Source organism: Lytechinus variegatus, chromosome 3 (assembly GCF_018143015.1).
Source record: "Lytechinus variegatus isolate NC3 chromosome 3, Lvar_3.0, whole genome shotgun sequence".
Lineage (NCBI taxonomy): Eukaryota > Metazoa > Echinodermata > Echinoidea > Temnopleuroida > Toxopneustidae > Lytechinus > Lytechinus variegatus.
Genome location: NC_054742.1, coordinates 29,208,721 through 29,225,333, shown reverse-complemented (window position 1 = coordinate 29,225,333; position 16,613 = coordinate 29,208,721). Strand labels below are relative to the sequence as shown.

The 16,613-nt window shown below is 37.2% G+C and overlaps 1 protein-coding gene across 1 annotated transcript in view; it reads left to right on the top strand.

The window, feature by feature from the left end:
- LOC121412000 (calcium/calmodulin-dependent protein kinase type 1D-like) overlaps positions 1–16,613 on the top strand; it is an 85,692-nt gene that overhangs the window by 57,559 nt on the left and 11,520 nt on the right. Inside the window, exon 7 of the mRNA XM_041604913.1 lies at positions 5,329–5,407. Coding sequence (XP_041460847.1) covers positions 5,329–5,407 — 79 coding nt within the window. The remainder of the gene's footprint in view (positions 1–5,328; positions 5,408–16,613) is intronic.

Below are 16,613 nucleotides of genomic sequence, written 5' to 3'. Positions count from 1 at the left end.
TGTCTCTACATTGTCTTGAGATATATGCTAATTTAGAATCTCACAGCACAATGAAGTTTTAGCAAAACAATATGGCATATGGTTGAATTCTGTGCCCTTCAGATGTCATAAATGCTTTGATCAAGTATGGACTCTAGATGAAACACACTAGTAGTTTCAGGCTTAGCAAAAATATTTGGAATCAGAATTGGCACAATACATTCAAACATGAATTGAATATAAAGGAATGTTGTTGATTTATTCTCCATATTGAAAAAGAGTGGTGCCTTGATTGTGTAAGCACTCTAGAGGCTTAGCTAACAGCCAGTGGAGGGAGCCTCATGACCTTTCTAACTTATAAATGAGCAAGGAAATAGACACTCCCCATACATTCTACTAGCATAGTGATACATGAACTCCATTTGATATTGAGGTCATCATACAAGAACCCTTGGAATAAATGACTCATAAACATTCCTTTAAAATGATAAAAATTAATGACAAAAAGTGCAGTTATTTGTGTGAAACAGAGCCAATAAAATTTATAGTCTCTGAGTCTGATTGTAGGTGAAATCAATTCTGAACTTTTATAATGATCAAATGAATTTCAAAGCGTCAAAGTGTTTTTTTTTCTTGTTATGAATGCACAAAAAATTATGATTAACTTACCTTTCCTAATGAAGTATTACCAATTAAATTCTTACATGCACAAAACAAAGGGGCTGTGGAATTGGGGAGGGGGGGGGGTGCAGGAGGATGTTAGGGGATTCAGCCCCCCACTTTTTCAAAAAATATGTATAAAAAATTGAAAAAAGACTCAGCAATTTTCTCTGAAATGGGTTTGCACTGTCGTATGTGTGATAAGAAAGTTTGGATTGCCGCTGGAGATCTGATTGTGTTTTGCATGGTCATCCCCCTTTTAAAACCACTTTGTGGCCCTTGCAACCTCTTACATCTTTATCATCTTAAAGATATAATTAGCATTACTGTATATTGTAGAAATGGGCATGTAGCGATCTTAGCCATTTGAAAATAAATGATACTGCAATAAAGCAGCAAAATATTTGTCATATTGTGTTAACATAACATAAATAGCCCAGTACCCTTGGTTTTGAACTCCTGGCCTTACGCATGATTATTTTACTGTACCTGTACAGGCACAAATCCCAAAGTATGATAATAGATAATAAAGTTTTTGATTTCACCATGTAAGATAGTCCTGAAAAGAACTTATGGGTAATCCTTTGAATAATAGTTCTTAAAAAAACTGGTTTCAGCATCTCCTCTATTTTTGCTCTTGAGCTAAAGATGTGCAAAATATATTTTCACAAAAGTCAGACATTGTGTTGACATACAAACACCATGTTATGGTAAAAAACAGGAAACCTCATTGCAGATTAAGCTAATTCCCCAGTTTTTTGCTTGTGTTCATGCATGATCGCACCAACGTTGGTCTTTGAGTAAAAACAAGCATTTCCCTATTCCAAATTTGTTGGAAATTGTTTTGCCATGGTATTAGCATGTTATTGCCAAAAACAAAAACTCATTTCATTTTGAATTGCTTCCTCTGTTTTTTAACCATTGTCCATGAAATTTGGTACAAACATTCATCTTGGGTGAAGACATGCAAGATTCCATCGTTTTTGCTCCCATCCTCCTTGGTATACAGATGAGATCCATCAAGCGAGACGAACACAGCGAAAAAATGGAAAGACGTTGGAGAAAGCCGCGAACACCCAAGAGTCGGCAGCTGTAATTATCTGCAGTTCATGACGTCTGTAACCTCATACACAGACAGAAGTCAGAGTACTACACAGATCAGCTATGAAGCAGAGATGTCAAGAACGTGTTCTGTGTTCTCAATATGCTGTTGAACAGATTGCCAACCATTCTTCCTGCAGATATCTCAGCTACATCCTCACCTGACAGATTTGCCACCTTCATTAAAAAAAGTAGAGAGAATTAGATCAGATCTTCATGCAAAGAATGTGGCATTTCCAAAAGTATGTACCAGTGGGTCACATGAAGGTGGAGCAGTGTCTCGGCTAAAGGATTTTGATGATGTTAATGTGGAGAGAGTGTACAAGTTAATTCACTCTGCACCTAATAAGTCATGTTTGCTGGATCCATTGCAGACATGATTCTTGAAGGAGAACATTAACACATATCTTCCATATATTGCGTCAATCATCAAGGCTTCTTTGATGAACAACGGTGTCTTTCCTATAATATTGAGGGAAGCGTTGGTTACTCTATACTAACCAAGAAATCTAACCTCAATTGTGATAACTTGAAAAACTACAGACCTGTCTCCAATGTTCCATTTCTTTCCAAAATCATTGAGAGGGCTGCTTTTTCCGAAATCTTGGACTAACAGGATACAAATGATCTGCATGTTAAGAATCAGTCAGCCTATTGGCGTGACCATAGTACAGAGACTGCTCTCTTAATGGTTCAAAATGACATTCTTTGAGTGATAGAAAAACAAACTTGTTACATTTGCGGTCCTCTTAGATCTCTTGGCTGCGTTTGACTCCGTCGACCATGAAGTTCTACCTAATTGTCTCACTAGTGAATTTAGCATCTCTGGGAGTGTAAAATCCTGGTTCAATTCTTACCTGAAGGATCAGAGTTTCAGGCTGAAGTCAGGAACAAGCTCTCGGAATCAGTTCCTTTTAATTTCAGAGTTCACAGGGATTGTTGGTCAGTCCGCAGCTTTTCAGTTTGTATACCCATCCCATGTCGGGCATCATTAAACAGCATGAAGGTATTTATCATACGTGAGCAGACAACGTTCGGCTCTATACCTTCGCAGACCCAAAGACAAACGCGCAGTTGAGTTAACTCTCGCCACATTATCTGCATCTGTTCGAAACCTGCAGCAGTGGATGCAGAGCAACATGTTAATGCTGAACTGTGACAAAACGGAGTTCTTGGTTGTTGCCAACCCCTGCTATCTTCCATCTTGTGTCCAATGTTGCTCTCGTCATTGGTGATGCTGTAGTGCAACCTCTTGTTAGAAGCCTGGGTGTTATGATTGAATCCTCCTTGAAGATGAATTGCCATGTTCTATCCCTTTCAAGCTCACTCAAATATCATATAGCTCGTATAAAGCCATTCCTAAGTCAGACTGCCTGTGAGCATGCTGTGAGAGCTTTGATTACTTCAAGAATTTACTATGCAAACTCTCTCATGTGGTACATCTTCGGCTAACATTCAGCAACTTGAGAGCGAAGTTGGCTCAGGCGGTAAAGCGTCTGCCCGTCGTATCATACATCGTGGGTTCGATTCCATCCGGGCGGATGACTGAAGCCAGTGCGTTTTGTGTAAACGTCTCTCCCGTTTCATAGATGCAAGCTATGTTACAGTGGAAAACATTCTGTCCCTCGGATAGGATGTTAAATGGAGGCCCCGTGTAAAGGAGAATCACCACCATTGCACGTTAAGAACCCACTCCACTATTCTCATAAGAGTAGGTGGAAACCCCGGTGTAGTGATCCACCTGCATTCCCCAACCAGTTATCGGGAGGAGAGACCTGCGGGTCACAGTTCTGTGTTCGCGCCCTTCTTGGCGACCCAGATTGGCTGCTCCTCCAATGCACCTTTGAATGTCTTTGACAGATATATGGTGCTATACAAACGCTGTGCATCATCATCATCAACTGCAACAAGCTCAGAACCGGGCAGCCAAGTTTGCTATTACTTGCCAAGAAGCGTGATCATGCCTCTCCCCTTCTACAACAATTACACTGGTTCCTGTCCATAAGCATATCCCATACAATCTCCTCACCATTACCTACAAATGCCTCCATAATTGTGCTCCGTCCTATCTCAATACCTAATTTTCCCATACCAGAGTGAAAAGCATGGACTAAGATCAGGCAATGATACTGCTCTGTAAAAAAGACCCCAAACTGCTACCTCCTCAGGGGAATGATCCTTCGCTGCTGCCATGCCACACCTCTGGAACCAGCTCCCCTGCTGCATCCATGGCCTGGGAGCATTTCAGCGGTCATTAAAGACATTTCTTTGTAATAGTTGATTTACTTGTCATATATGTATTTTTTTTTCTTTCAAAGTCTTATCTTTACTCATGTGTTAAGTGCTGTGATACAGTCGTTGTGAGGAGCGTTATATAAATACTGATCTTATTGTATCATTTATTTTCTAAATGTGATCAAAACTGTATTGTCATTGTAACAGCATAGGACGGGGGTAGTAATAAACTTTTGTGATATTTCTAGTTTATATTTTCATTCATTTATTAATACTTTGTTGGGGGAGGGTATGTACTCTTTTTGTTTTTCAAGAAAGCAGGAAGGTGAGATAATCACCTGAATGCCAGAGGTTCTTGATGACCTTTTCAGTAATTTAAACGGAGGGGAAAGGGTACCAGATGACAGATGTGTACCTTTTTCTCTCTTTGTCTTCATGCTAGTTATACCTGTATTTTGTGCGTGATTGAGATTATGTCATCAGTCTGTTGCAGGAGGTATGGCGGTTGAAATAGATATAGAGAAGGGATGTATTGTGTATGAATAAGAGAAACAAGAAGACGTGAGAGAGAGGAAGAGAGAAATGGGGGTCGGGTGGTGTTAGGCAGGAGATTGGAGGGCATTGTAGAAGGCTTATTTCATTTCATTACAACTTCTGATTGTCATGTTATACTTCCGCATTATGAGACCATGAAAATTGATAAAACTGCTGATTACTGTTACATGGTAGTTACCATACCCAAAGATCTTAATTTCATTTTGGGTATATTGAGGGAATCTTCAAGTGATATCAAGAGTGAAGATGTTAGGCTATCTACTGAAGATGTGAAAATACCCCATGAAATAAAATGTACAGAAACACAGCATTGCCAAATATTCATATTAGATTATGTTCACTCATGGATTCTTATGCACACCTATGATGATTACTGCTTTGATGAATTACTGGTAAAATGAAGTTTAAAGGGATCAAAGGGTGAACCATGCTGGATTTAATGTTAATGGTATTGATATAGATGAGGATGCTTTGACATTCATGTTTGAAGTACCATCACCTTTCCCCTTTTTCCATATGATTTTGTAAATCAATTGTGTGGTCATGTGTGTGCTTTTTGACCATCATTAATTCAAGTTAATAATTATCATTTATATAGGTGGTTCAATTCTTCTACCAATAAGTCACACCCCCTGATCAAATATGAACATCAATGCTTACATCAGACGAATGCAATCACCATGCTTTCCATTTATACCATGCATCATGTCAAACCCCACAAAGCATCTGGTTATTAGTTCTGCAAGGTTTTTAATCTGTTTGCCAACCTTTTCCTCTTTTTTTCCCTTCTCTATACAGCTAAGGATTTTATCGGGCATTTAATGGCTTTGGATCCAGATGATAGATATACAAGTGAAGATGCCATTAGACATCCCTGGTAAGTATTCTTCAAGGCTTATATGTCTTCCTTGCTCCAGTTTTAGTAGATTAAAAGTGTTCTTAAAACAAGATGTAATGAACTGCATTAAGTATATAAACAGCAATCATTAGATAAAAACAGTGCAGCAGAATAGTGTGAACTAAATCATTAAACAAACTGAAGTTCTATCCATTGTATTCATCAGGTTACATTATCTATATTTGAACAAAAAATAAATACATTGTAAAGCTTAAATTAGCACTTCCTTGTCATAAGACAATTTGCAGAATTATTTCTACGGCAACACTCTTTTTGGTTGCTTTTTTCTTTGGCTTTTTGGGGGGACTTTTTCACAAAGAGTTATGTGTGATAACTATCCCGTGGCAAGCATCCCCTTAGATAGTAAAAAATAATGAAAGTAAGCGCAAGAATAAGGGCCAAATAATGAACGATGTGCAAGAAGAGCCAATGGATATACTGCACCCATTCCTGCGGACCTAGTGCGGTATATCTATTTGGTGAGTCTAACACAGAGTTCATTATTTAGGTCCTCTATGCAGAAGAATGCGTGCATTGTTTGTTTTATATAACTCTCTCCTCCCCCATGTTACTGAGTTGCCCTGAATGCTACACTTGATCTAAATTCTAGATAATTCCAGACCTCGCACTATCCTTCACTCTGACGTCTGAGTGCGGGATAGTGCATTTTGGATGCATAAGTAAAATTCGCTGAATATCATGTGATCCGATTTGGACCACTCAGATTACAGAACATTCTTGGGAGTTGTATAAACCTGACTAATGCCGCTGTATATTATGCAACCTGAAATCTAAGTGCATCCCGTAGTTACAATTAACTCTTTATCTGATGACCTTCAGATATGTGACCAATTTTTCAATGCTATAGTATATCATTCATTATAAAAAAAAACAGATTAGTCTGTCGGTATTTATAGTTTCACCTGCGATGTTATTTTGAAAACCTATTTGGCAGTATATATATTGTGCACAGGGTCATACATTTTTTCCGTTAAAGTGCCCAATGCATCTAAGTAAGTTGTGCGTCAATTAATTTGATAATGTGCTGTTCATGTAAGTTATAAAGTTGTCATTTCATAACCTTGTTTCTGCAGTTCTAAATAGATCAATCTCATCTAAAAATCATCAGTGTCCTGATACCCCATAGTCACTGACTGTACTTGATCATGATATTGTTGTATAATTAGTTATTAGAGGTCATGCTTTGAAAGCATGTCATGCTTTGAAAGCATGTCATGAAGTCAATAGTCAAGTGTCCTTCACCAATAAATGTGCTGTCAATCAATCAGCGACAAGGATTTTGGAAACTTATAACAATACACAGGGGTAATGACTGGCTGGCTGTTTCATTAAATCATTATCTTTGGTAGATGTGAATATAGTCAAGTAGATAAATATCTAATCCAATCCTACCTATAATGGAATCTGCAGGTGTTAAAAGGCGTTGGTCACCCCAATGACAAGTCTTTTAATACATTCATAATATGAGAAAAAGCCCCATTTCAATGAAAGTTTGGTGACAATCCATCTTAGCAGGACCTGATTAATCCAAGGTAACATATTTTGGTGCTACCCCCCCCCATTTTTGCTGTAATGAGATGCGCCTTATACCCCTTTCATAGTGAAGGCGAAGTGGAGTTACTCCGGGTTGAGTTAATCCGCTTGTACTGCGGACCGACTTTAAACCCCCTTTCATATTGGCAAGCACCGCAGCGGTGTATCCGCAGTCGTTGCCATGGTTTCCAAGCGAGTTCGCGTCGAAATTTGTTTTGCAAATGCAGCTGCGCTAGATAGCGATGTGTGCAGCGCGAGCGTCCGGTACTAGATACTCTACTATACTGGCTAGATGATCGTTGGCTATATGATATTGTAATCTGTTCGCTTCCATATCACAATGTTACTTTTAAGTCAGTTCTTCTGATGATTGTGATGATGATTGAACTGGCCGCAAGAACACGGTTAAAAATGCGGGACATTGACAATTCGTTCGACTTACAACTACGGAGATCACAGCGATAAGCGCATACCGCATTTCCGGTGCGGAGTAACTCCGTTTGTAACCCTCTTCTCGAAGTGGGTTGAGTACTCCGCTTTGAATCCGGATCGAACTAATCTCAGAATTTTCATATTGCCCTCCAAAGTGGAGTAACTCCTCCTGGACTCCGGACTAACTCCACTTTGGCTCTTACTATGAAAGGGGTATTATAGTATAGCATACTTGTCTGTAGATGTATAAGAAAATCTTGAAACAGTTTTAGTTTTGTGATATCACCTTCGAGCAGCTCTCATATCTTTTGTTAAGAGAATGCATTCCATCAATTTCTGAAATGTGAAAAAAATAATTAATTAGCATCAATTTTATGAATTTAAGTTACATGATATGTAAATGAGCTGTTTTGCAAGCAACCTCACAATATCAAAAATTTGAAAAATCACTTGGTATTTTTATATTTAATCTCTTATTTTTCTGCTTTTATTTTTTGAAATCAACTTGACGTCACGGTGATATTCCCCACTAAATAATTGACTTCAAAGATTATGTTTGAGGTTTCTGAACACGCATCCTACAATTATAGAAGTCCTGAGTCACATGTTTAAAAAAAACCTACCCCTGGAGGAAAATTAATCCACTGTTCTGAGTTTGAATTTTTTTTTAACTAAAGGATGTGAGGTCAGTTGAAACATATGTGCACCAATTTCCTTCCTCTTAATTGAATTGAATATATCTCCACATCATAATGATTCATATACATGGTGAATATGGATGGTTGCTCTGCTCTGAACCCTTATTTGATTACAGTCAATGTGTGTTACTCATGTATTGGAAACATTCATCTCTGTGAAAACCACCTGAGTGCAATCTATGTAGTGTTAAACTTTGATGATTCTCCTGACTCTACTCACATGATAAATTTGCTTTATTAGAAGTCACAGAACATTGTCTCACACTGCATGAGAGTGCTATTTTCAATAGGTTTTTAATTTTTTATTTAATGTAGTCTCAGTATGAAATAAAATTCTTATTATTGACCTTCGGGAAATCAGAGGTTTCCTTTTCTTTTTGATTATGTTTGTACAGTATTACCATGTATTATTATTACTCCTAAGATAATGTGTCAATAATTCTACAATCATAAAGTTGAATATTAGAGCACCGGATAAAATAGATTTAAAAGTGAAGCTTGTGCTCTTTCTTTGCTCAGTAATACTATCTAGCTAAATTGAGTCTGACATCTATGAAAAGATGAATTGCCCAGGTTTAGAAAGTGCTTTTCAGATATCATTCAGAGATTTATTTTAGGAGCTCAAATTAGAGTATGGGTTGATGGTTAGAAATGAAGGCAAGCAAAAAAATCCTTATTGATTATATAAATATTGATGGTAAATTTCACATTAGGCTACTGTTATCAGCTGCTGAAATTGTGCCTTTAATATGGGCAAGAGAATATTTGCCTTAGATTTCTAGAATAATTATGTTATTCAATGAAAGTGGTAATGGCCACCAAGCATTAAAATCAAACACACATCAAACTCAAATATTGATCAAAACATCCAGGAACATAAATGTTCGATATTAGGTTATAGGGGGGGGTGTGGATCAGGGTTGTTTGTGCCCCATCCCCTCAAATCCAAAAGTGATGGGTGGTTTCTCAAGCGTTGGTAGATTAGGATGAAGATTTGGAGAAGAGGCAGCACCATGCTGGTGTCACCTGTCTCCCTCATTAGATTAACGGTGTTAACGGACAGGATTCTCTCATGCTCGCCATAATGTGCCACTTCCGAAAGTGGGCAAATATATACGCCATCCTCTTCTTCCTCATTGACAGTACAAGTGAGGGAACACGTGAACCTGTTTTACATCTTGCAAAATAATGGTGCAGATGTATAATAAAGAGTTACTTCTACGATAATCTGTCCATGCATAAAAGTATTTTCACCAAAAATGCACCGTAAAAAGTTGTTTAATTTTGATAGTGTAACAATTCATGTAGAGTTGATATCACATTCTCATCTGAACATCCATGTCATTTAGCTTTAGAGTAACTGATGAATGTTCTTATTGGTTCTCATATAACCTTTTATTAAGTCATACAATGTATTCAAGTTTGTATGGTTTTTCAGATTGTGATTTGAAAAAAAAAATTCTTCACTATGCAATATTCATCTGGTGTGAATAGGGTATGAGTGTGTTGGTAGATTTGTCTCTAGTGGATAGTGACATGAGAAGGCTTCAGCCTTGGATGCACCGTGCCATGAACTCTTTTTTACACCTTTTAGATTAATTGGGCATTATAGCGAACAGCACTCACACCTGATGTTGGTCTTGGCTTTTTAACTGATCTTATCTAAGGTCTTTCACCCTACTACAAAAGAACTTCACAGATGGACATTTATTAGCAATTGGTGATTCCTTCTTTGAACTTGCATTTCCTTTCATTCAGATATGTTCTACATGTATATTAAGATGAAATGGCAAGGGAAGTTTGTTGCATGACATTAAGTTAGAAATTAATTAATGTGAGTATTTCCTCAAAGTGCAGTTATTCATGTTGCTTAATGTTTTTAGGTATTCTATTATTTATTAAACGAATGTCAATGGAGATTTTTTATCCAGACTCATAACCCCCCCCCCTTATTGTGATTGCATTATGACATTCTCGAGTTTACAGGTATGAAATAGAAGAGAATTCTTTATATATTTCAAGAATTTGGCTATTGCCAAGTCCTGTGAACAATAAAAATTTAACTACATAATCTTTGCATTTTGTTAAAATCTTATTTTGCAGAATGGAACTTGGCTGTTATTTTGCATGTCTTATGTAGTTCTAAGTTAAATATGCATCAAGCATAAACATGAAAGAGAATCGCTTCCATTTTGAAAAGCAGTTCATTGAACTGAGCTTAATCAGAACATGAAACCAAGATGCTCCAATTTGTCCCGTACCATACGGTCATTAGGACATGAGAAAACATTACTTTCAAACCCAGAAAAGTGTAGTTGGGTTATTAGGACGTTTCTGGTTCCTTTATTGACCTAATTTCTATACATTCATTTCACTCTGTATTAGCAGTGAAACGGTTATTCTGATTTCATGCAGTCAGTTTTCTTTCAGGAGAAAAAATATAATTATAAGAGTTAAAAAGCTTTTTGATTGCATAAACACAGTACATGTAGATATCTTTGTGTATTTCATCAGATACATGTTCATGTAGCTTGTAAAACACCTGATGATTTTTATTGTCTTTTGATAGTTTTGTGCTATTTTAAGCTATGTTTATAATAGATTGAAAAACCATCCCAGAATGAAATGGCATTTTCAATTCTCCCATATTTCTGATGAGATTATTTATATTTTTCATTCAAAGGGTTTTGTGTTAGCTAATACCATATCCTATTCTGCCCATTTTGTTCTTATTTAAGAAGTTGTTTTATACCAAAATAAAAATGCTCAGATATTTTTTAGTTTTGTTGGGATCCTGATCAAAATAATGTTCGTGTAAAATGGCAAAACATATCTCCATTAAAACATTTTTCTTAATTACCCCATGAATATTCTGCAGTTGCACAGTTAAATCATAGTTTAATTTCAATATTAATATTATGGTCCAGAACCAGACAGAATCTTGACTACTCCATGTACCTTATTATGCTGTGTTCACATTCGAGAGGAGAAATCGACTTTTAGTACCAATCTGAGTGCACACAGAAATCTCTAGCTCCTTTCTCCCCTACAGTGACAGAAGTTGGTAGACTGGTAGACTGATTTGGGGCCGGGTGTTTGATGCATTATTGGTGGGTGCATCAAACATGCACATGATGGACTAGTGAAGGGAGTTGGCATGCCATTCACAGCCACATTACAGCTCTATGTGACCATGTAATAGGTCCATGATGCGATCAACAGTCACAATTTGTATTTCTTCTCTGAGGGAACATTGTTTTTATTCTCTTATTTACGCCAGAAATGTGAATGATCCATGATAAAAAATGAATAAATATGAGGTCGGTAGTTGGTAGAGCATGTAGAGACTCTTGTCACTTTGAAATACTGAATGTGAATGCAGTGGTTGGGAAAGTAGGTTGAAGTTGATAACTGATGCCGACCGGGGAAATGGGCTGTAAAATAAAAAAAAGCACCATCACTCATTAAGAACTATAAACTTCATTTTTTAAGTGCAGTTGGAAGAAAATGTCAGGATGATCGATATGTTGATAATCTCTTGTAGATTGCCTAACCTTCTTTTATTTTTTATTGTGTTTTTCCTCCTTTTTTCAGTTGTTACTTATTTCTGTAGTCATTTTTTTTCAATGTTGGGGTTGTACCATTTTTATCTCATGTGCTTAGCAGAGCGAGACTATAGGCATCGCTTTTCCGACGGTGGCGGCGTTGTCAACATTGAAATCTTAAACCATGTTTAAGTTTTTGAAATGTCATCATAACTTAGGAAATATATGGACCTAGTATATGAAACTTGGATATAAGTTACTAAGTTTAATCAAGTATTACTGAACATCCTGGCTGAGCTTTAGGTCACATGACCAATGTCAAAGGTCATTCAGGGTCAATGAACTGAGACCATGTTGGGGAAATTAATATTGAAATCTTAACCAAGGTTAAGTTTTTGAAATGTCGTCATAACTTAGAAAGTATATATGGACCTAGTTCATGAAACTTAGACATAAGGGTAGTAGTGTATCACTGAAGATCCTGCCTAAGTTTTTGGTCAGTTATGATCAACAAACTTTGGCCATGTTGGAGGTATTTGTTGATTGGCATTATAACTTAGAAATTTTATGGATCTACACATGTAGTTCATGATACATCTAGTCATAATAAGGGTAATCAAGTATATTTTGCGCACATCTTAGGTCACATGATCATGGTTAAAGCATGGACCCTACAACAAATACGGTTAAAGGGTCAAGTTGGGTCAATGTACATAGTATTTTATTATCAAATGAGTGTTTTCTTTTGTGAATAATTATTCAATAGCTGTTTTCAAAGTCAGTACTACTGCTACATGTGTATCAAATAGCAGGCAAAATTGCCAGAGGCATTAGACTTGTTCATCAATATCCTCTTATCCCTCTCTATCCCACACCTTCTACCTCCTTACTCCACCCTTCATCCATTCCTGGGCCTCATTCCTCTTACCCCCCCCCCCCATGTCCCTTTGTCTGTCTGCCCTTTTTATCCGGTAGGCCCATATTTATTTTCATATGCCCACCCACCTGCCTCTTAACCATTCTAGTCTTTTTCATTAGAAGTGTCCAATCCTGTTTTCAAGATCAAATATCCTGTGTCATGTCTTCCTCCGCCCCCTCAACCACACACCCCCTACTCTCTTAGAAGGTTGTGCTTTATCAATCTAAGTACTTTATAGATTATAATGTTGGGCATTTGAAGAGCTTTTAGGCATTAAATAGGACCTTGTTTTTTAGGTTCCAGGATTTCACTCGCACCTAGAAGTTTTTCTCTCTTTCTCTTCATTACGTACCCACTTTTTTGTTCCATTTTCTGTTTTTCTCCTCTCCATCTCATTATACTTACTGATTTCTAACCTATGTACATGTTTTTTTTTTCTTTTGCCTGATTTGTACACCTCTCTCTTCATGCATTTAAACCATTTAACATGTATTTTGGGAGTATTTTGTATTATCTTTGAGAAGTTCTTTTTACGTATTTTATTAAAGGCAAATGTCTATTCTCTCTATTATGGGTGCAAGTGTTCATAATTAATTTCAAAAGTATTAGACACTTGTTTTTTCTGAATGATACAGTCGTCTTCCATTACTGCAAGGAATATCATAAACATACTAATTTCATCTGTTATATCCTATTGTACTTCCCGAGTAGATGCCTGAAGATGTGGGTTCACATCGCATTATGTAGAAACAATGCCATAGAATATAGGGTTTTGGGTCGATTTTGTTCTCGAGGCAAATTGTACAATTTCATTTAGAAACAAATGAACAGACTAGTTAAGGATTGACAGGGATAAAAGAGGAGTAATAAAAGGATAATAAGTGGGTCACTAGCAGGGGGGGGGCTACAGGTTCTTTTTATGATAGGGAGGGGAAGGACATACCTTGGGCAGTGTATCTAGGGAAACAGAGCCTTAGGCAAACAGTGAAATCATGCATCCATTGTCAATTACTGAAAACTTTTGCAATCCTATTCATGCCTCCTGAAAGTGGTACCTAGGATGTACCTCTTGCCCCCCCCCTCCCCCAATTTACATTGTTTTTGTCATAGCAGGGGCATGGGCTTAACATACATGTATAACTGCTCAACAAAATGGGTGGCTCTAAATATTGATGTGATATATTTGGGATTGTGTGCTTATTATGAATGGGAGGGGGAGTATGGTGTTAAGTGATATGTTGTAGTTTCCCTTAAGCCCGCCTCACACTGTGCGATTTGTTGCGATCCGAATTTGAAATTGATTGTGATAACATTTGATATGGATATTCCAACTAATAAAATATTATGGATTAGGGTTCAGAATTGTGGTAGGACTACTGAAATCAAAATTCAGTCGAGTTAGAGCCTCCCTGAATGAATAAAAACAAATTCAATTCAAAATTGTAATGATGTAATCATCGACTGCGACTTGAAGCCGATTTTAACTTTATTCCGACTATAGGGTTTGCCGCAAAGTAAAAATATGATTTTAATTTTCCTAACAATATGCCAAACTTTAAATAAAATAATTTTACTTCTTAGAACTTTCATATTTAATGCAAAATGCGATTTCTTGAAAAAAAGGCTTTGCACCGGATCGCATAGGGTGAGATGGGCTTTATACACAGTGTGTTCCACAAAAAGGAAACTCATTTTTAAAATAAGATATCTCAATAATTGCATATGTTTTAATTATAAAATTAGAACTGGGAATTATGGTTTCCTTTTTTGTGGGACACACTGTAGGTCCACATCTTAGTTTTGATACGCCCGTCCTTTTGGACGTCGTATGGTATCACGCTCGGTGTCTGTCCATCTGTTAAATTTTACTTATAAATGTGATAACTTCAGTTGAACATATAAGCTCATTTTATTTGGCGTGTATGATCATGGACCTATTACGAATGGACATTCAACGAATCCCCTCCTTTGGGCCAAAGACTGTCACCGCTAATCCTTTTATAAACAGAGCGCCGGCAGCTGACGCCCATCAAGCTGGTCGTAAAACACGCTATCACTAATGGACAGCGGAAATCAATTGTGTGCTGCTCCTACCCATTGCGATGTTGTTCGTTCACTTTATCAAAAGCAACGCATAGCAGCGAACGTTAGCGCTATAAAAATGATTGCAAAAACAAGAAAACAGGCGTGCATAAACATATTTTTATGTACATCGCGAATAACCGCACATGAAATGCATTGACATCACTTTGCAGATCAGTATATTTACGGCAAAAATGCAGTTGAAATTTGACGGAGAAATGTGTGGAAAACCGTTAAAAATGCATCTATTTTGGACAATATTGATGTTGATAGTAGCGCTTACCTTCGGTCAGAAGTTGATTTTCATTTGGGCGTAAAATTCCACAGGATTTTTTTTATGGTCAGACGACAATCGCACATTATAGACAGCATAAAATCATATACTGAAAAAGCGGCTATGAATTGTGCATTGTATTCTAGGTAATGCAGGGACTTTCCCTTATGGCAATCAGGGCTAAAACGAGACCGTCTTTGGTCGAAAGAGGGCCAGTGATCGATCAGTGACGATCATTGGCCAAAAGGAGCTTGTGTAAGCAATCGCCCCGGGCGGTGGTCGTAAAAACCGCATAAAGAGAAAGTTAAGGGTTAGCGATTTTGACAGCTGGAAACAGGTGTTGGTCATAAAATGCTCTTGTTGAATGTCCATTCGTAATAGGTCCATGGTATGATACTAGCATGGATCCTAGGAAACCTATTGATTTTGAGGTCAAAGGTCAAGGTCACAGGGACATTTTTTCATCTTCTGAAGTCCTTGTATATGCGATAACTTCAGTTTAACTTAACCTAGGCTCATATGAATTGGTGTGTGTGATGCTAGCATGGATCCCAGGAAGCCTATTTATTTTAAGGTCAAAGGTCAAGGTCACACTGACATGTTTTCATTTTACCCTTTGGCAGTCCTTAAAGCATGATAACTTCAGCTTTACGTAACCTTGGCTCATATAATTTGGTGCCTATGATACTAGCGTAGATCTCAGGAAAACTATTGATTTTTAGGTCAGAAGGTCAAAGTTACCACCTTCCACTTTTCTTGCTTGACCAATAACTCCATTTTCCGCATTACAGGCAGGCATATTATGTGCTTGCCTTAGCAACACTCTTGTTCCTTTCGCTTTCATCCTCCTATGCCGCATGGGACAACATCAAATGCATAGAAACCTGTGGCCTTAGGCATTTCCGTTGCATGATACTCTTAATAACGACCTGATATATATTCAAAGCTCTGCTTGGTTAACACTTGATAATGAAGCCTTTCCTTATTCTTAGAGTCTCTGAATTCTATACATGCCTTACGAGTCCCAGTTTGTAGTTCCCCTTATGTAAATATTCTTGTTGATATTTTTTTTTGTGTAATTCACTACCTAGGCACTGGTTTTGATGAAGCTCCCCAATTATTTTTTAATCTCTTTTCTATCTATTTGAAGAAATTCAAAAGAATGTCATGAATTCAGTTTACTTAGATGAATATGATCATGCAGAATTTAGTAAATATCTCTCATTCATTCACATCTACTTCTGTAATAGCTCATAGCATTTTCTCCAAAAAGAACGTCATAATTGTGTCTAATACAGCCACTTAAACATGCAGGTGCAAAGAAATGTTCCTGGTATAAAGCCTATCAAAAATTGCCATAAGCGATGAATGTATATATTAATGTAGGTCAACTCAAAGATAATGGACCAATGTAGAAATGGTTATCATGAAATACAGCGAGGTAACAGGTAATCAGTCCCACAGAATAGGAAAAAGATATAGTGCAAGTGGACAGAAAACTACCATGCTTTACGGGTGCGCACTTGCTTCTATGACAATTGTTCTGGGCTTTATTTCTTATAAGATGTAGGGTTAGGGTTAGGTTTTATGCTAGGTTTAGGGTATGGTACATTGTCAAACAGGGTTGAAGTTAACTATTTGATTAGCGTGTGGAATTTATAGTGCACTAAGTGCAGGAATT